Here is a 19637-nt window from a genome sequence, read left to right on the forward strand (position 1 = left end):
AGTTTTTACCAGCGAGTCCCCTCCTGCCGACCAATCGGTGGCGCTATAGGCTGGTGACGTCACGCAGAGCGGCTGTAGTATTTATAGATCGTATTTAAAGAGCCCCTGGGAGTCTCCGGCTGCGCGGCCTGGTGACGAGGACTCGGCCTGAGCGGCTTCTCCTCTCTGGGATCGGACTGTGATTCCCTCAGTGACGGGATTATGGATGTGCAGCCGTGAGCGGCCTGTGTAGCCGGTGAGTGTCCGGGGGTGTGAGCGGACAGAGCCGGGGACCACCGGGGGGAGGGAGTGAGCGGACAGAACCGGAGACCACCGGGGGGGGAGTGAGCGGACAGACCCGGGGACCACCGGGGGGGGAGTGAGCGGACAGAACCGGAGACCACCGGGGGGGAGTGAGCGGACAGAACCGGAGACCACCGGGGGGGAGTGAGCGGACAGAGCCGGGGACCACCGGGAGGGAGTGAGCGGACAGAACCGGAGACCACCGGGGGGGGGTGGGGGGAGTGAGCGGACCGAACCGGAGACCACCGAGGGGGGGGGGGGGGAGTGAGCGGACCGAACCGGAGACCACGGGGGGGGGGTTAGCGGACCGAACCGGAGACCACCGAGGGGGGGGGGGTTAGCGGACCGAACCGGAGACCACCGAGGGGGGGGGGGTTAGCGGACCGAACCGGAGACCACCGAGGGGGGGGGGGGGGGAGTGAGCGGACCGAACCGGAGACCACGGGGGGGGGGGGGGGAGTGAGCGGACCGAACCGGAGACCACTGGGGGGAGTGAGCGGACGGAACCGGGGACCACTGGGGGGAGTGAGCGGACGGAACCGGGGACCACTGGGGGGAGTGAGCGGACGGAACCGGGGACCACTGGGGGGAGTGAGCGGACGGAACCGGGGACCACTGGGGGGAGTGAGCGGACGGAACCGGGGACCACTGGGGGGAGTGAGCGGAAGGAACCGGGGACCACTGGGGGGAGTGAGCGGACGGAACCGGGGACCACTGGGGGGAGTGAGCGGACGGAACCGGGGACCACTGGGGGGAGTGAGCGGACGGAACCGGGGACCACTGGGGGGAGTGAGCGGACGGAACCGGGGACCACTGGGGGGAGTGAGCGGACGGAACCGGGGACCACTGGGGGGAGTGAGCGGAAGGAACCGGGGACCACTGGGGGGAGTGAGCGGACGGAACCGGAGACCACTGGGGGGAGTGAGCGGACGGAACCGGGGACCACTGGGGGGAGTGAGCGGACGGAACCGGGGACCACTGGGGGGAGTGAGCGGACGGAACCGGGGACCACTGGGGGGAGTGAGCGGACGGAACCGGGGACCACTGGGGGGAGTGAGCGGACGGAACCGGGTATCACCGGGGGGAGTGAGCGGAAGGAACCGGAGACCAAGGGGGGGGGGGGGTGGAGTGAGCGGATGGAACCGGGGAGGGGGGGGGCATACAGAACCGGAGACCACCGAGGGGTAGTGAGCGGACGGAACCGGAGACTACTGGAGGGGAGTGAGCGGATGGAACCGGGGACCACATAGGGTTTATGGGTAACTTGTGGGTTTTGGAGGCCTTAATAACTAACTGGATCCCACCCTCCTACTATATGGTTTGGGGGTCATTTGTGGGTGCTGGGAGCCCACATTACTGGTTAGAGCCCCTATCTGCTATGGAGGGGGGGGGAGAGCGGTTGTCACTTGTGGGTTCTGGGGGCCCTCATCACAGGCAGGAGTCCCCCCCCCCCCCCCCCCCCAAGGATATGGGAATCTATAGTTCATATGAATGGTGCAGATGTTTATAACTGGACCTTTTGCAATTTGTGGCCCTTAAACCACATCTTGGGGCCCCTTATTAATCACATTATTTCTGGTGTCTCTCATTACTGTTTTTCTTATATATGCAATCAGTAATGGAGACAATGTATCTGTCCCTTTATCATCTAATCACATGACCGCCTAGTTAGTGACCTCAGGGCTCTTATCACGTGACTAGGATATGGACGTGTTGCAGATGCTCTATTTTTTATTTTTTCCTGCTCAGTTTTTTAGTCGGGACATGTGATCTCTGAATCTGTGACTTAAAGGTGACATTTCGGGACCTCAGCGTCGAGACTCCTATTAGCTCATCTTCATACCCGAACATGATTCACCCGGTGAGGCCCTTTAAGCTGGCCGTACACATTGGAGAATGTTCGGCCCTAATGTTCCTTCAGCCGTCGTCCATCTCTACCTTGTATTCCTGCACACCCTGCTCAGCCAAATGTTCGTGTAATCAATGGAGAGGGTATGGTGGTGTATTGCTCTAGGAGCCAAATTGAAATTCAGCATGTCCTCTCTATCTTCCCCCCAAACCTCTGCCACGGATGAAGAATTTTGAAGTCTTAAGTGATGATACTTAAAAGTTTTAGGAGGGTCCTCTGAACTATCAATCCCAACCACCCGTTTAAGTCCTGTAGGGACTGTGTTGGTGCCATGAGCCCATGTTAGGGATGTATTAGGTCTACTTTGCTATAGGCCAGGCTGTAGAGTCTGGCAAAGTTTTCACACAGCGCATCCGCAGCGTATGTGATGATGCGGATGCATTGCTGACAGAGCAATGGCAGAGTGAGTTCCCTGTAGCTCTGTATCCGATTGTAGCGGCGGATTTCCCGCCGGCACTCACGAACAGACACACAGAGCTACCCGGCCGCAGCAGTGAGCTCGCTGTGTAGTTTGGCGAATACCCTGTGGATGTGCTGTATGTGACCCTACCCTTAGTCTTGGCAAGTGGTCATTTTTGTAAACTGCTATGGAGTCCAAAAAATTACAAAAACTGTGCAAAAACCACTAAAGGAATATATGCCCAGGGAAGATTGGTGTTTCATATTTCCCTGTTGACTCCCTGCTAACATCTAGCCGCTGTTTTTATTTTATTTTTTTTGCAAACTCAATAAGCTAAATGTGTTTGGGGGGGGGGGAACTGATATATAAGGGAAGCTCCTGACATACGCACTTTTATGTGTCCATAGGCTTCAAGTACCCTACAGGCTATCCTCCAAGCTGCTATCTGTCTTACGCACGTCCGTATACTGAGAAAAAGATGCATAGAGTAGTGTAGACTACATTCTTCCATCCTGCGGAGTCCAGTTAAAAAAAAAAATGTTTTTAATATGGTAACCTGAGGCTATGATCACACGGCGGATTTTCCTCAACTCGGCAGAACTTCTCAGAACACAAGATTCTGCCCAAATACTTGACTTCAATTGGGATTCTGACACAATTCTGCAGAATATAAGGCTGATTGTCTGCCACGTAAATTCTACTGTGTGAATGGGACAACGGAATCCCATTGAAAGCAATAAGCATTAAATTACAGCTGAATTCTTCTGCGGAATTCTGTACAGAATTTTTTTTTCGTGTGCACATGCTCACCTTTAGATTATCACAGTGTGTCTGACTACTGGTGTCCTCTACCAATCTGGACATGGACCCAATTCTCCCATAGGAATAGTAGATGGGTAGGGAGATTTTCTGCTGGAAATATCTCTTTAAAGAAGTCAGAGCTTCAAAGGCACTCTTTTGGATTATTGTGGTGGTAGGCTACTTGCAGGTTGTAATGTGACCCCATTCAATTTCACTAGCTGCAATGCAGCAGCGGAGTCATATTTGGCTGCGTGACCCAGGTTGTGGCTAAAATTGCCACAGTATATACAGTTTTCTGCCATCGAGTCCTGATGGTTCCTCAGTAAACTTCTTGGGGTTAGTTCTGGGGTTCATACTGTTTCTACTGGAACAATAGATGTCTATGCCAGGAAACGTTCCCACCAATTCGCAATGAGGAAGACGGATGTATTTCGGATTTATCAGAATTTCTGGATGACCGGGTCTGTGACATGAGCTTCACCATAAATAAAAAAAAAACTTCAGATGACATTGGCTGGAACCGACCTATGAGGGTGGAGATGTTACTCTACAAGTTCAAGTTAATGTCACCTTTGCTGTAAACACTGTAGAAGTTTTGCTGTATACACTATAAAATTCCCAACATGACCCAGTTTTAGGGGAATTATGGGTAATATAAGAACAATAAATTCCAAAGTGCCCAATGAGGGCTGGAAACCTCTCCACCACTTCTATTCTCCCCAAAGCTCTCTGCCGTTTGGCGCAGTCAAGACGGGTCACCTGACCCAATCCATTAACTGACTGCAGATAATTCAGGGATCAGCTCCTTTCATAATATGGACTAGTTGAGAAGTTTCTGACCAGAGAAATTTAAGCTGGAGATGGACAGAAAAGTTTGCAAACCATAAATGTTCTGAGGATCAAGGGACGACAAGTGTATGCTGTGGATGTGACTCTTACAATACACAATATAGTGCAAAGAAAAAGGAGCCAAATAATAAGTGTATGAAGAGTGAATATTCCCCCTCCTCCGCTACAGCCACTCAACTTCATATTTATAAGGGTTTGGCGCGGGGCCAGGACTTATGCTATTCATGTATAATTTATAGGGGACATCCAACCTACAGATGTTCTCCACCAGTGAATACGATCTATTGCTCTGTCTTATCAGACATACTGTTGAAAGACTTGCTGTAGTGGAGGCTAACTTGTCGTGCAAGAACCTTTCTGACACCCCCAAATATGTGGCATTTCACCATTATTATAAACTCCAGACAGCAGAAGTAACTGGCCCTTTTAAGATCATACAGTGGAGGCTAAGCATTTCGTTAGTGTTTTCTTAAAAGAGTAGTCCAGCTTAGAAAAAATGATCCTCTATCCAAGGGATAAGTGCCAGATTGCTGGGGGGGTCTGACAACTAGGAACCCCCGTGATTTCCTGCCAGTTGCCCCGGCTCACCTCCTGCATTGAGCGGGGGTCAGCATGTGCTCTCCATGCAGCCCTCTGGGATCTCCGGCTCTACCAAAGAGATGCATGGAGGGGACATGTAAACCACCGCTTTGTGCAGTGGTTGACACAGTCCCATGCAGAAGGACAGTCAGGGCACCATGCAGGAGATTACAGGGAGTGGGGACCTAGTGGTCAGACCCCCAGCAATCTGGCACTTATCCCCTAGATTCTGGATAGGAAATAATTTTTTTTTTTCTAAGCTGGATAACCCCCCTTTTAAAGGGGTAATCTGACAATTAATACTTGTCCACTATATGCAGGATAGGGAAGAAGCGTCTGAATGCTGGGACCCCCTGTGCTCATGAAAACAGGGTTCCAACTTCCAAGTCTCCATCGCAATAGTGTGGCAGAGCACACACACACAGTCTGAAGCGGCAGTGCAAAAGTACAACCATTCTGATGGGAGACACTGAATCTTCTTTTCGAGGTCCTACTGTTGGATCCCCCACCACAATCATTTGTTAAATGTTAATAGTTGGACAGTCTTGATAACCCTATTTTGGGGTCATCACAAAGAGCATGTAGGGCTGTCCACACTGGTTAGAGTTGTAACAAACCCTCAGCTGTGATAAGCTCTGATATAAAACTCAAACCATATATTAATGATCCTTGTGAGGTATTCTTAACCTTAGTCGTGTGGTGCGATGCTCTGACCATGGCTTTCGATGACTGGCGTTGCTGTGATTCTTTTTGTCTGACGCTACAATGTGTACTCTCCCCTTATTTATAAATGGAGGATTCTGGCCTCGGCTGTGTACATAAACCACATATGCTCCAGTGTAAAACTTGTGCCAGAGCCTGCTTGACAGGTTACCACGCCCGTCCTGCACCTGTCTGGCACTCTTCCTTGTCTCACCTGCAGTTACAGGTGTCTCCCACAGTAGCGGTCACATCTACGCCATGTTACGTTTATTTGCCGCCTGGAGAATCTTCCATAAATGTCAGCGGGTGGAGTTTCCACCTCCTTCTCCTGCATAGAAGGAACGTGTCAGCCATATCACTATGAACTCCTGAGAGCCTGAGGAGAAGCTGACTGGTGCGTGCAGGACTAGGGTATGACGACGACAGCAGATATGGCCAGAGATCGATAACGGTAAACAGTGGGGGCCTGGTGGATTCAAGGTGCAGGAATGGTGGTAACGACAGACCTCAAAGTTGGTTCGATAGGAAGTCGTAACCTGATCTGTGAGAATATGACTGCAAGGGTTATGACGTGACTTGAAAGTCCAGGCTGGAGGTGGCTATGATATACCATGATGGCAGTGATTGGGACTTCTCACTTGGTAAAACCCCCAAAACCTTTTTAGGGTCTATTCAAACGTACAGTATTCTGCACAGATTTGATGCGAAGGATTTCAAGCTGTGTTCAGTCATTCAGTTTACATTGAAATCTGCAGGAGAAAATACTGCCCATCAAATCTGCGCAGAGTACTGTACTGTAGAGGTTTGGCGTCGCACCTGATTTTTATCTATCCAGCATAGTTGCCCATTAGTGTGGTTGCGGTATGTATAGCTTGAGTTTCTTAAAGGACCCGAACAATTCTTATCACTGTAACCTGTGCCCCAGCAGTCATGTGTAAACTGCGTCTGGCATCACGTGTACCTGCCAGAGACTTTGGAATCCCGCTCTGGCTCCAGGTGGATTAAGAAGCCTTGGGTACTCTGGTTAATCTACAACAAGGGTTATCACTCATCTCCACCATCTTGGACATATGACTTCAATCCTGACCTTGGCTCTGAGTGTCCCCTAGATGTTGCTTACTGTGTTTAATGTTTTATCTGCTGCAGCTTTTATGAGGTTGGTTTTTACCTTTTTAGTGCATTTGTTGGGCCTCGAGGTGCCTGGTATTGTGGGATAACGCTCCCTACACCACCATCCTCTCTGTATACACAGCCCCTCCAAATTGTAGGGGACATCTTGTCTGTTTTCAACTTCATTTATAGAATATAATTATAGGCAGAGACTCGCCAGGCCACTGTCTGCATTGGGTTGGAATCTGTTAGTACAGAAGGCAGGTGATGGCCTCGTACACCGCTCTGCCGGACCACAACGATGGCCACTGGTGTATTTATAGAACACCTCTTCCTGTTTTCTACTCCTAAATTTGGATCAAAATATTAACGTTTTCTTTTTTTTGTGTTTCAGATCTATCAAAAAATGACAGAATATAAATTGGTCGTGGTCGGCGCTGGAGGCGTAGGGAAAAGCGCCCTTACAATACAACTCATACAGAATCATTTTGTCGACGAGTATGATCCCACTATAGAGGTGAGAGTTGGTCCCTGATAATGTGAACAATACTGATCCTGAGTTATATCCTGTATTATACCCCAGAGCTGTACTCACTATTCTGCTGGTGAGGTCACTGTGTACATACATTACTTATCCTGTACTAATCCAGAGTTAAATTCTGTACTATACTTCAGAGCTGCACTCGCTATTCTGCTGGGGCAGTCACTGTGTGCATACTTCACATGCAACTCTTCTGCCATACTGTCTTTATCCCCTTGGATATAGGCTGTGATGGCATATTGGGGGGTGGGTCTTGTTCACTTTGGGCAGCACCATGTTGGCATTGTAGCTTAGATGGTTTCCTGCTTAATTATTGGCATTATTTTCTTTCCGCAGGACTCCTACAGAAAGCAGGTAGTAATCGATGGGGAGACATGCCTGCTGGATATACTGGACACTGCAGGTCAAGAGGAGTACAGTGCAATGAGGGACCAGTACATGCGGACGGGGGAGGGATTCTTGTGCGTGTTCGCCATCAATAACACTAAATCGTTCGAGGACATTCACCATTATAGGTAAGTGGGTCAGGATCAATCCAGAAACCATCGGCAGGCTTAGAAATAGGTACCCTCCTATAATGCAGGAAGGTGGTTGTTTTACTGGACATATTAACTTATGTTAAGATGCCATACATCAATGCCCCCTCCACAACCTATGGCTCCCAAGCTATGGTGAAACTAGAACTTTCATCATGCTGGGTATGATGGCAAATGGAGTTCTGCAGCAGCTGTAAAGCCAAACAGTGAGTAACATGGGTGTTGAACCTGAACCTTCAGATATCACATGATCTGGCCAACATAGTTCTGCTGCAGCTGGAGAGCCACAGGATGGGGGAACACTGACGTACAGAGATCCTGAACCAGCAGGGGATGATGTAGGGCAGCAGTATTGGATCAGTGCATAGTGTCTTGACCTTCTGTTTTCTCTCTCTCCTCCTCGACAGAGAACAAATAAAGAGAGTAAAGGACTCCGAGGATGTACCGATGGTCTTAGTGGGCAATAAATGTGACTTACCATCTAGAACCGTAGACACCAAACAAGCTCAAGATCTAGCGAGAAGTTACGGGATTCCTTTTATCGAGACCTCTGCGAAAACCAGACAGGTGAGGAGGGACCTCTCTCTATATTGTATTGGTACCTTTCCTTTCGATTCATGGACCTGCTGGTACTTGCAGTGCTAGAGCTTTTTCTTTTGTAGTGGGTTCTCTGCTCCGGGTCCTAGAGGGCTCTCCAGTAACTTGTGTAAAGTGCGATGATACCGGTGTATTAGCAGATGTGCAGTTAAAGGACCTGCCATCCAGGATCAGACCCCCCCCCCCCCCCTGAGGAGCAGAAGGTCACAATCAGTCTGCTGCAAAAGCTACATGTCTTGGGCCTTGTTCACATCTGTGTTGGAGGTGCGGTCACAGAATCTTTTTTTATTTAGTGGGACCTGAGTGGATACATTTTGCTACGGACCCTGTTAATGACATTGGGGTCTATTGGTGTCCATTGAGCGGGTCCAGTCAAAGCCTCTGGAGCAGAAATGATTTGAGACCTTACATATGGTGTCTGTTATGGATCAACTGTGTAGAGTTGCAGCAGATTTCATTGCATTCTATGTCCTGCCTGCCCCAAAGTGTGGATTTCTCCTAATGCAATGGGTAAAATCCACATTCGACTGGAATAACACTGCCACGTGAATCTACCCTTTGACATACGGGCAGGGTGCACCGCTGCACTCACATCCTCGGTGTCCTGGGTTCTCACAAGTTAATGTTTTACTACTTGAGGAGGCTGATGGTGAACGGAGAGATTACCACCTATAAACATTGTTGAAGACGGCGAGGGGTTTACATAAACTATAATAGTTTTCCAGTGAGCATTTCTAAAACTTTCTACTAGAAAATCTATTTTCAAGTGTACTTCTGAGGTAATGGAGGGGAGAGATGTCCAGCCCCTACTCCAGAGCTCCCTTTATTATCCAGAGCAGAGAATAGCTGCAAAAAAAAAGTGTTTACCTCATCTGCCATCTCCTACATTCCAAGGTGTGTGTGCCTGTGGGGGGAGCTGCAGGGGAATTGAACACAGGTTGGGTGCCAGCACTAGAGACTCCAGACTGACTTGTCCAATGACAATTCTTCACTGGTGGACGCTCGGCTCTGCCCCTGCGCATGTCTTCACTGGCGGACCCTCGGCTCTGCTTCTGAGCACGTCTTCACTGGCGGACCCTCGGCTCTGCCTCTGAGCACATCTTCACTGGCGGACCCTCGGCTCTGCCTCTGAGCACGTCTTCACTGGCGGACCCTCGGCTCTGCCTCTGAGCACGTCTTCACTGGCGGACCCTCGGCTCTGCCCCTGGGCACGTCTTCACTGGCGGACCCTCGGCTCTGCCCCTGGGCACGTCTTCACTGGCGGACCCTTGGCTCTGCCCTTGCGCATGTCTTCACTGGTGGACGCCCTGGGTGTGCCTCTGCCTCTGAGCACGTCTTCACTGGCGGACCCTCGGCTCTGCCCCTGGGCACGTCTTCACTGGCGGACGCTCGGCTCTGCCCCTGGGCACGTCTTCACTGGCGGACGCTCGGCTCTGCCCCTGGGCACGTCTTCACTGGCGGACGCTCGGCTCTGCCCCTGGGCACGTCTTCACTGGCGGACGCTCGGCTCTGCCCCTGGGCACGTCTTCACTGGCGGACGCTCGGCTCTGCCCCATAGCACGTCTTCACTGGCGGACCCTCGGCTCTGCCTCTGGGCACGTCTTCACTGGCGGACCCTCGGCTCTGCCTCTGGGCACGTCTTCACTGGCGGACCCTCGGCTCGGCCTCTGAGCACGTCTTCACTGGCGGACGCTCGGCTCTGCCCCTGGGCACGTCTTCACTGGCGGACGCTCGGCTAGACTCCCAGATTGTGACAGGACTGTGAGAGGATTTTGGGTGGTGAGTGACACAGATGAGGACATGATTTGCTTTAAGACCTCAAATCATTTGGCGTCAGGCTACACACAGTGGTTTTGCTTTCAGTATTGGAAAATCTCAGCCGAGCCGCTACGTGTTGTGTCCCCTCCCTATGGTCTCCTATGAGTTATTGGTGCATAATCCAGATAAGGGTCTCCTCACTACTGGAGCCTCTGGTCCTTGGTCACTTCTGTCTCATAGGCAGATGACTAATGACATTGTCTCGGACCCCCTGGTAGTGACTTCCCTCAATAATTGCATGTATAAATTCAGCCGTCTGATCACTGCTCTTGGTGTTGGTCTCATCTTCTGCTCTTCTTCTCTCTGCATTGATAAAACACTCTGCTTCCTCAATGATTCCCAGAAATCCAATCACAGAAATTTCACAATAAATTTGACATGATTTATAGAGGCTCCTTTTTAATAAATTTGGTGCAATTATAATCTGGAGGCACTGCCACTCCTATGTTTTAATGTCCTTCTATATAAAGCTGATAAGGGACCATTACATGGACTGACCTCATAGTGAATCCCCCCCCCCCCCCGAGCTGCAAATGTTTTGGCGCAGACTACATACTGGCTCTGCCAAAAATCTCCATGCCGCACTGCTGGAAGCTAATACAAGCGAACGCGGTCACGTTGGGACACATGTGGCTGTCACCTGACCGCCACAAGAAATCGATCCAATATGTGGTGAAGTTGCAGTCCACGTTAGTGTTGCAGTTAATGCAAGCAAACACGTCACGACACACAAGATGCTGCCACCTGACTGTTGGAGAGAACCATCCCGGATTGTTTTCTTGTGGCTGTCTGGTCCAGCCACTTGTAAGTCACAGCGCAACCCCATTCACTTACAATAGCTGCAATTCAGCATGATCCCTCTAGACCTATTTGGCCCCAGCCCTAACTAGCTTTAAACCCCTAAATCGATTTGTCTCAGAGTAACCCTTTATAGTTAGAAAAGGCTAAAGAGATTTCTTGTCTGTTTCTGGAAAAGTTGGTGACTAATATGGCCACCACTGGATTTCCCGCAATGGATTATGCTACCCATTGACTTCAATGGGTCCGCAGCAGATCATCCAGTATTTCAGTGGGTAGCAAAATCAAGCCACTACCCAACTTTCCCCACAACAGACAACTCAGGCTTTTCATTGTATTTTCCATCAAGAATGACATGTTGCATACGTTTTTTTTGTGGCGTAGTGCTGCCCCTCCCCCCGACGGTCCCCTTCTCCCTATAGAAGTGATAAGAGTTGTGTTTTACAATGCAGAGAGTGGAGGATGCTTTTTATACATTGGTGAGAGAAATCCGACAATACAGATTGAAAAAGATGAGCAAAGAAGAAAAGACGCCCGGCTGTGTGAAAATAAAAAAATGCCTTGTAATGTGAGCGGGTAAGTGATCCTGGCGGAGCGCACCCAAAAAAATGCACTAATCGGGTCTTGTGGGGGAGAAAATGTGTAAGGAGCAGAGTCTTCTCTAGGGAGCCCCCCCAAAATGTAGGGATGAGGGGGATGGGTGTGTAGTCTTAATCTGTCTGATTAGAGTTATGTTCTCTAACTAGTGGCATAACTATCACTCCCATCATGCCCTGGTGGCCCATTACATTTTAGTTTGGCCTGCAGAGCATGCTAGGAGTTGTGGATCTTGGCTGTTTGCAAACTACAACTATCAGTCTAGACCAGTGCTCATTAAACAGTGGCTCTTCAGCTGTTGCAGGACTACAGCTCCCATCATGCAACGGATGTCCTTGAACAACCACCTGCTTTTACTTTACAGATTGCTGTTATCGGAGCATGCCAGTAGCATATATGAAAGAACTCCCAGTATGCACGGACATCTACAATCTAAGGCTCTAGACCTGTGGTGTCCAAACCTGCAGCCCTCCAGCTGTTGAAGAGTGACAACTCTCAGCATGCCCTGATAGACAACCAGGCTCCATCCAACTGTTGCAAAACTACAGCTCCCAGCATGCCTGGACAGTCTTTCCCAACCAGAGGGCAGTGTTTGCAACATCTGGAGGCACAAAGCACAAGTGAAGGGCAATTCTTCAGCCATGGTTTTCACCACTGTTTTTTTTTTTTTTTTTCCCCCCCCTAGCTTAAAGCTGTCCGGGCATGCTGGAAGTTGTAGTTTTGCAACAGCTGGAGGCAGCATGGTTGGGGAAACACTCATCTAGACCCTTATTTTGCATCTATCAGGGCATGCTGGGAGTTGTAGCTTTGCAACAGCTAAAGGGCTGCAGCTTTCCACACCACAACTCGCAGCATGCCCTAATACATGCAGACCTATGGTCTAGACCAGTGTTTCCCAACTATGGTGCTTCCAGCTGTTGCAAAACTACAACTCCCAGAATGCCCAGATAGCTTTCAGCACTTAGCAGAAGATGGATGGCTGCAGATTAAACTGAACTACATCTCTTATGCCTAACAGCCTTTGATAATAAGCTGCATCTTCCTTGGGTGGCAGAGGGAGCATGATAGTTGTAGTTTTGCCATTTCTGCAGAGCCATACGTTTGGGGGGGGGGAGGGGGTCATTATTTGGTGTAGTTTCTCAGACGGAATCTGATGTGTCATGATGGGAGTTGTAGTTTTGCCACAGGTTCAGGTTGTTTCTAGCTTGGTGCGGGGCTTATGAATTTTCTGCTCTTTTCTTCTTACGTTTATTGGTGACCAGTGGTATGTGCAGGTGGGGTGCCCCATGTGGGGACCGGGGTCTTTGGTTTGGGGGGGGGGGGCTGTTCTCTGTCCTGTCCAGTCTCCATATTAACCGGACTTTGTCTTCCTCCAGGGGGTTGACGATGCCTTCTACACGTTAGTACGAGAAATCCGAAAACACAAAGAGAAGATGAGCAAGGAAGGCAAAAAGAAGAAGAAGAAATCCAAGTCAAAGTGTGTGATCCTGTGACCGGGCTCCACCCTGGAACGTGGGCCCCCACCTCAATCTCCCCATCGCCTCTGTACATTATACACTAAATTATTAGCACTCGGTCTCCTTGCTTCCAGCACTGCATCCTGTCGTGCCAGTGTATCGGGGCCCGGACGGAAGCCCCGGTGGGATCGTCTGGAGCCTCCATTGTGTGCATGCCGCGTACGGTGTCCCACTTCTCCTTCAAGCTTCACAGACCATAGACGTTTGTATCGTGTGACGTAAATGCCGCCATCTCAACTCTTTTACCGTTGTGTGAGGCTCCTGGGACTTACAGTGCTTCATCGGTTTCTTGCACGCCGCCACTACTACAGCCGTGTTGGTGATTTTTATGACTCTACTAAATGCAACAACCCCCCCCCCCCTTACTGTACCTACAATGTGGCATACTGGTGCTAAGGGCAATGATTGAAGCTGAGTGATTATGCATGATGACAGGTTATTAGATGAATGTTGCTCCCTCCTCCTCCTCCCGCTAGTATCCGGGGGTCTGGACTCTTTCGGGAGAAGCGTCTCTTCCTGTTCTGTCTCTAGATTCTGGACTCATTGTTTTATAGAATAAATACATTACTGTATCCGATACTGGCGGCGATCGCTCATGTTCTCCCATGTGGTGGCGCCCCCTGTAGGGAAGCAATATTACATACATTCCAGACCAGCTCAGTCGATAAGCTTATTACAATGCATTGATCCATCAGCAATGATCTCCTGTAAGTGGCCAGAGGACTCAGTGTTGTGTCTTAGATTGCCCCTCCTACATTTCTACAGGGGGTGGAGTCAGCATGTCAATCAAATCTTCCATAGTCTGAATGGGTTTTGTGTTAACAATAATTTTTAGTTTTGTGCCATTTATGTAGCGCCCTCCCCCCCCAACTGTAGAAGAACTACTACAACCAGCAAGTACATGTTATGACCCTTTTCTATGTGCAGCTATGGTAGAACTATAGTCCCCAGCATCCAGTGTAGAGGAGTCTGGGAGACAGACTTGCGAGGGTGCCACCTTATTGATGCTCTGCGTTACTGGTGGATAGGACCTTGTCACCCTGGGGTGCTGCCGCACTCTTTTTTTTTTTTTTTATTACATCATGTGCCATTAGAAGTGAGTGTGGAGCAGCTTTGCTCTATACGGCATAGCTGAGCCGTGTGACCTCTGCTGTGGAGGTGGCGGCACTTCTTGGAGTGCTTTACCATGTACATTAAGGGAGATAATGGGAGATCTGGAGACTTTTTTCCATTTTTTTTTTTTTTTTCCCCCTGGGATGAACTAGTTCGGTCTGTACCATGCAGACATGAGCAATCAATCAGGCAGAGACTAGGCTTAAACAGAACCAACAGTGATCCCGATGGGGACTCGAAGATAATTGTAAAAGTTTTGGGCTCAGCTTTTCGAGATGGTGACACTACCCCCCTTGTGGCGGCTTTGGCTCCTGAACTGTAGCCGGGAGCCCACATCTACCTCTCTGTAATCGTAACTGGTAATACAGCGGAGTGCTTCTTCTAAAACTGGAAGTCCTGCTGTCCCACCTGTTTTAGGCCCCAGCTCCGGGTGATACCTGCTATATATACATTGAGCGTTGTCTAGTGCAGTCTTAATCCCCACCTATTGTCTCATTAGGCTCAAACTGAAGCTTAGCTTCACCCCTATGCTTTATACTGCAGCTGTGCTTGTTGCTGTATAAGCCTGAAAGGTACCTTCTATGTATAATCTTCCTCCTTTTTAGTTGCATTTTCTATTGGAGTACAATGTAGTGTTATTCCCACTTACTGTCTCTTTAGAGGCTCAGACTTGCTATTCCGTGCAACCCATGCTTTACGCTGCAGCTATTCTCCATTAGGGTACGTTCACACGATAGGACCCACAGCGTATTTTACGCAGCGGATCCGCCCCTTAAGGACCGCTGCATGGTGGCTTTACATGTGCCTGCTCTGAGCGCCGCTACGCGCAGACACGCTGAAGCGATGTGCGAGTCGCCGCACATGCGCGTTGTACTCGCACACATTGCGCCTGCTCCATGAGCTAGGCCGAGAGCTGCCGCGATGTGCGAGTGTACTGCGCATGCGCGCTGCGATTCACACATGAAAGCCACCATGCAGCGGTCCTTCAGCGGCAGATCCGCAGCGTAAAATATGCTGTAGTTCCGCTCGTGTGAATGTACCCTTAGGGTATAATTATAACAACTAGCTTCAGTTGCAGTAGAACTCCTACCTACTATATCAAGGTTTCCCAACCAGGGTGCCTCCAGCTGTTGCAAAACTACAACTCCCTGCATGCCCGGACAGCCTTTGGCTGTCCGGGCATGCTGGGAGTTGTAGTTTTGCAACAGCTGGAGGCACCCTGGTTGGGAAATACTACTCTATCATTACAGGCTCCAGCTGCCTCTCCATGCTTTACACTGCAACTTCTATCCTTTAAGAGCAAAATGTAAGATATTAATGAAAAAGTGTGCGCTTTATTTGAACTTTGGCAGGAGTACACATGACGTACACAGAGGGAAAATGGCGGGAAAGATGACTTTAAACAATGTCAGCTAAATTCCCGTCAGCTGCTCTCTTGCCTCCATGCTTTACACTGCAGCGCTGCTTGGTGCCTTGTATAGGCCCAAGCTCAGCAAGCAATCCTTACATGAAAAAATGGTCTCCTGCCCTTGCAGTAATATTATAAACCACAGGAACTAAAGAGACAGGGAGAAAGGGATGGGGAATGGGTCTGCACATAGTGGGAGGGGCCTCAATAAGATGGGTGGGGTCTTATTTAAAGATGCAGTAAACCTAAAACTCAATCAGCCCAACGCATGTGAAGAACGTATGTGACCTGTGGGTGGTTAGTCGGTGACTCCTGGGTTGGGGGGGGGGGGGGTGGTCTCTAATATTATTTGAGGGTTAATATTTCTGATCAGTTGTGTGAGAATAATTTGTATTAACCAAATGTCACATAAATTGTTATTATGGACTGGTAAACAAAAACAAACGCTCTGTCCGTCTGGAGGGGGGATTGGTTTTTGCCGCTTAACCGGTCGTCATCATCCGGCTACAACCAACGTGAAGACTCTGAGATCGTCTCAGCTACATCCAAGGTATCGGGTGACACCTTGTGGGGCGACACAATCTGGTACCCACTTCGCCACCGTGTCGCGCTCCTCCCTCCAGCGTGATAGGAGACCCCGGACTCTGTTTACTTGGAATGTATTTGGACTATTTTTGTATAGAACGTGCACATTTTGTACATTTGTGCTTTTTATTACATTTTTTTGGCTGTTTTTCATACATTGTGGTGGCCACGGTGTCGACGTGATGAATTGCGACCTTTTACGATGACCACTGTTTTTTTTTTTTTCTGATCTGGATTTGTAGGATTTTATAGGAGTTTGTTCCCGTGGGGGATGTAGTCATCGTCGTCGCCATTTTATTTTTGTCATTAACTGTAACGCTCCTATTTATTGTAATGTAATAAAGGACTTCTGGTGACTATTACAGTGTGTGTGCGCGCCAGTGGAGGGTGCCCCAGCTTTGTCTTAAGAACAAGTTCACATAGTACTTTTGTACTTATTTGGTGTGTATTACATGTGTGTGTGGTCTATTATCTGTAGCCTGCATATGTATCCATCTCAGACACGCTCCACCCCGGATTAGATCCCATAATATTGCGCGGGAGTGAATGTCAGAGGCCGCAGATAAACCCCAATAAAATGGGACCAATCTATGTCCCATAGATGTAATTCCTGCTAAATATTTTGTATCATTTTACTCCAGGACAAAATACAGTAGGTGAATATACCGTATTGTGGCCAGAGTTCCCGGGGGAAGCCAGTGGCAATAATAGTCAGAGCTAGGACCACGCAGGCTGCAGTACCGTCCCCATAGACAGCTCTGCATTGAGTGAATCCACCGAAAGGATGAACATTATAGGTCAGCTGAGAAATGCATATCTGTCTATGGGGGACGGTAATGCAGTCTGCACGTTCCTAGTGCCGACTATTGTCAGCACTAACTGGCCTTGGAATCTCTGGACGGTAAACACAGCCTTAGGGTCTATACACACGGCAGAATTTCCACAAGCTGAATCCTGGCCACAATTCCTATGGGATTCCGCACTCCCATTGACACTTCAGAATTTCTGCTGCAGAATTCCGTTTGAAGAAATTTTGCCGTGTGAATAGACCCTTAGAATTGTCACTACTTTACTGTGTCCCTGTGATCCCCTGTTTAATGTTCACACAGTGTATTATGCGGCTCAAAAAGGGCTTTACAATTATTATAATTTTTTTTTTATACAAATCCGGTCTTTGCCTATAGTTTTTCACTTAGTTTTTATTTTTTTATCAATATACATAAAGGTGCTTTTTTGTGTGTGTTTGTGTGCATAAAATGGCTGTACATGTGAAAGATTTTTGATCTTTCCCCATTGAGGGCAGGGTCTCACGTAGCACATCCAAAGCGTATTTCATGGTGCGGATGCGCCGACAGCAGGCACAAGAGCGAGCTCCCTGCTGCAGCTGGGTAGCTCTGTGAGTCTGCTCGTAGCGGCAGATTTTCTGCTGTAGACACTGTGCCTGCTCGTAGCAGATGCACAGCTTGAAATTTGCCACTACGAGTGGACACACAGAGCTGCCCAGCTGCAGAAGTGAGCTCACTCTTGTGCCTGCATTGGCGCTTTAGTAACGTGAAATACTCTGTGAATGTGCTACGTGTGACCCTACCCTTTGGTGTATGTAGCTGAAAACTGCTTCAAATCCTGCACATCAAATGTGCAGAAAACTGAACGAAAAATAGAGCCAAAGGCTATCCAGGCTTGCTGGGAGTTGTAGTTTTAAAACAGCTGGAGACACTGTGGTTGGGAAACGCTGACCTAGAGTATCTCCAGGAAATGGGGTTAGAAAACTCCAGTTTTTCCCCGAAATTGTACTTCAACCTTTCAGACTTTTATCTCCATGTTCATAGGAGAATCCCTGCAAGCCTGGAAAGAATATTTCCCTTTATTTAAATTCCTCAAGATGTCTGCTTCCTGTCGGTGACTACAAAAAGGCTAAAAACCTGTCCTAATCTACTACTTCTCACAGCTGAGGATTGTTACAGTTGTAGCCAGGCTTAGAGTTTTAACCGGCTTGGACTTTGACCTGGTACATTGTAACAAACATTTAAGGATGTGAAACGTGTGTTACGGATAGATCTGCACCAGGGTTTCCCAATTTATTTTTTTAATAAAACACACAAGTAAGGCTGCCTTCACACTATAAAGTTGCTCCATTTTAAAGACCCGTTATAATGTCCCATTAGGAAAACCCTTAAAAAGGGCCCCTACAAAATCCCATTCAAGTCTATGGGATTTTGTGATTAGCCGTTATCACCCGTTATAGCCGGTTATGAATAACTGATGTTATTTGTGACGGGAGAAAAATTAGTGCATGTAACGTTTTATTTTCTCCCATCACAAATAATGTCCGTTATTCATAACCGGCTATAACGGGTGATAACGGCTAATCTCAAAATCCCATACACTTGAATGGGATTTTATAAAGGCCGTTTTTAAGGGTTTTCCTAACGGGACGTTATAAAGTGTCTTTAAAATGTAGCAACTTTATAGTGTGAAAACAGCCTAACACACAAGTGCTTAAATCATTACTCCTAAATCAATTCAGACTCCATATCAGGTGACTAAATCAATTCAGACGACTCCAGAAAAGACCCCTAAATCTATTCGGACTCCAGAAAAGACCCCTAAATCAATTCAGACGACTCCAGAAAAGACCCCTAAATCAATTCAGACGACTCCAGAAAAGACCCCTAAATCAATTCAGACTCCAGAAAAGACCCCTAAATCTATTCGGACTCCAGAAAAGACCCCTAAAACTATTCGGACTCCAGAAAAGACCCCTAAATCTATTCGGACTCCAGAAAAGACCCCTAAATCAATTCAGACGACTCCAGAAAAGACCCCTAAATCAATTCAGACGACTCCAGAAAAGACCCCTAAATCAATTCAGACTCCAGAAAAGACCCCTAAATCAATTCAGACTCCAGAAAAGACCCCTAAATCTATTCGGACTCCAGAAAAGACCCCTAAATCTATTCGGACTCCAGAAAAGACCCCTAAAACTATTCGGACTCCAGAAAAGACACCTAAATCTATTCGGACTCCAGAAAAGACCCCTAAATCTATTCGGACTCCAGAAAAGACCCCTAAATCTATTCAGACTCCAGAAAAGACCCCTAAATCAATTCAGACTGCATAGCAAATGCGTTATAAATTAAAACCCCAGAGCAGACTATTAAATCGATTAATACTCCAAAGCAGACTCCTGAATCAGTTCAGACTTCAGAGCAAACACCTAAATAAATTCAGACTCAACAGCAGACCCCTAAATCAATTCAGACTCTAGAGCAGATCCCTAAAATATATTCAGACTCCAGAGCAGACCCCTAAAATATATCCAGACATCAGATCAGGCCCCTAAATATATTCAGACTAGGCCTCTGAATTATTTCAGACTCCAGACCAGGCCCCTAATCAGACATTTCTCCCAAGGGTCTTCTCTTCCTGGCCGTGGTCTGCACACTGGTCTTTATGCAATATAATATCGGGATGTCGTAAGCGATGTAGAACATG

At 48.4% G+C, this 19637-nt stretch overlaps 1 protein-coding gene across 2 annotated transcripts; it reads left to right on the forward strand.

Annotated features, from left to right (window-relative positions):
* The first annotated feature begins 81 nt into the window (after positions 1–81).
* Positions 82–16507, forward strand: KRAS (KRAS proto-oncogene, GTPase). Of its 2 annotated transcripts, XM_056517982.1 has the most exons (7): positions 82–235; positions 7027–7149; positions 7510–7688; positions 8117–8276; positions 11375–11498; positions 12896–15252; positions 15364–16507. In XM_056517982.1, exons 2-5 carry the CDS (start codon positions 7039–7041, stop codon positions 11492–11494), a joined length of 570 nt encoding a protein of 189 aa, XP_056373957.1. In that variant the 5' UTR covers positions 82–235; positions 7027–7038; the 3' UTR covers positions 11495–11498; positions 12896–15252; positions 15364–16507. The 2 variants fall into 2 exon arrangements, with proteins under 2 accessions (XP_056373957.1, XP_056373958.1); XM_056517983.1 differs by lacking the exon at positions 11375–11498 and having other exon boundaries at positions 85–235.
* The last annotated feature ends 3130 nt before the right edge of the window (positions 16508–19637 follow it).

Source organism: Hyla sarda, chromosome 4 (genome assembly GCF_029499605.1).
Source record: "Hyla sarda isolate aHylSar1 chromosome 4, aHylSar1.hap1, whole genome shotgun sequence".
NCBI lineage: Eukaryota > Metazoa > Chordata > Amphibia > Anura > Hylidae > Hyla > Hyla sarda.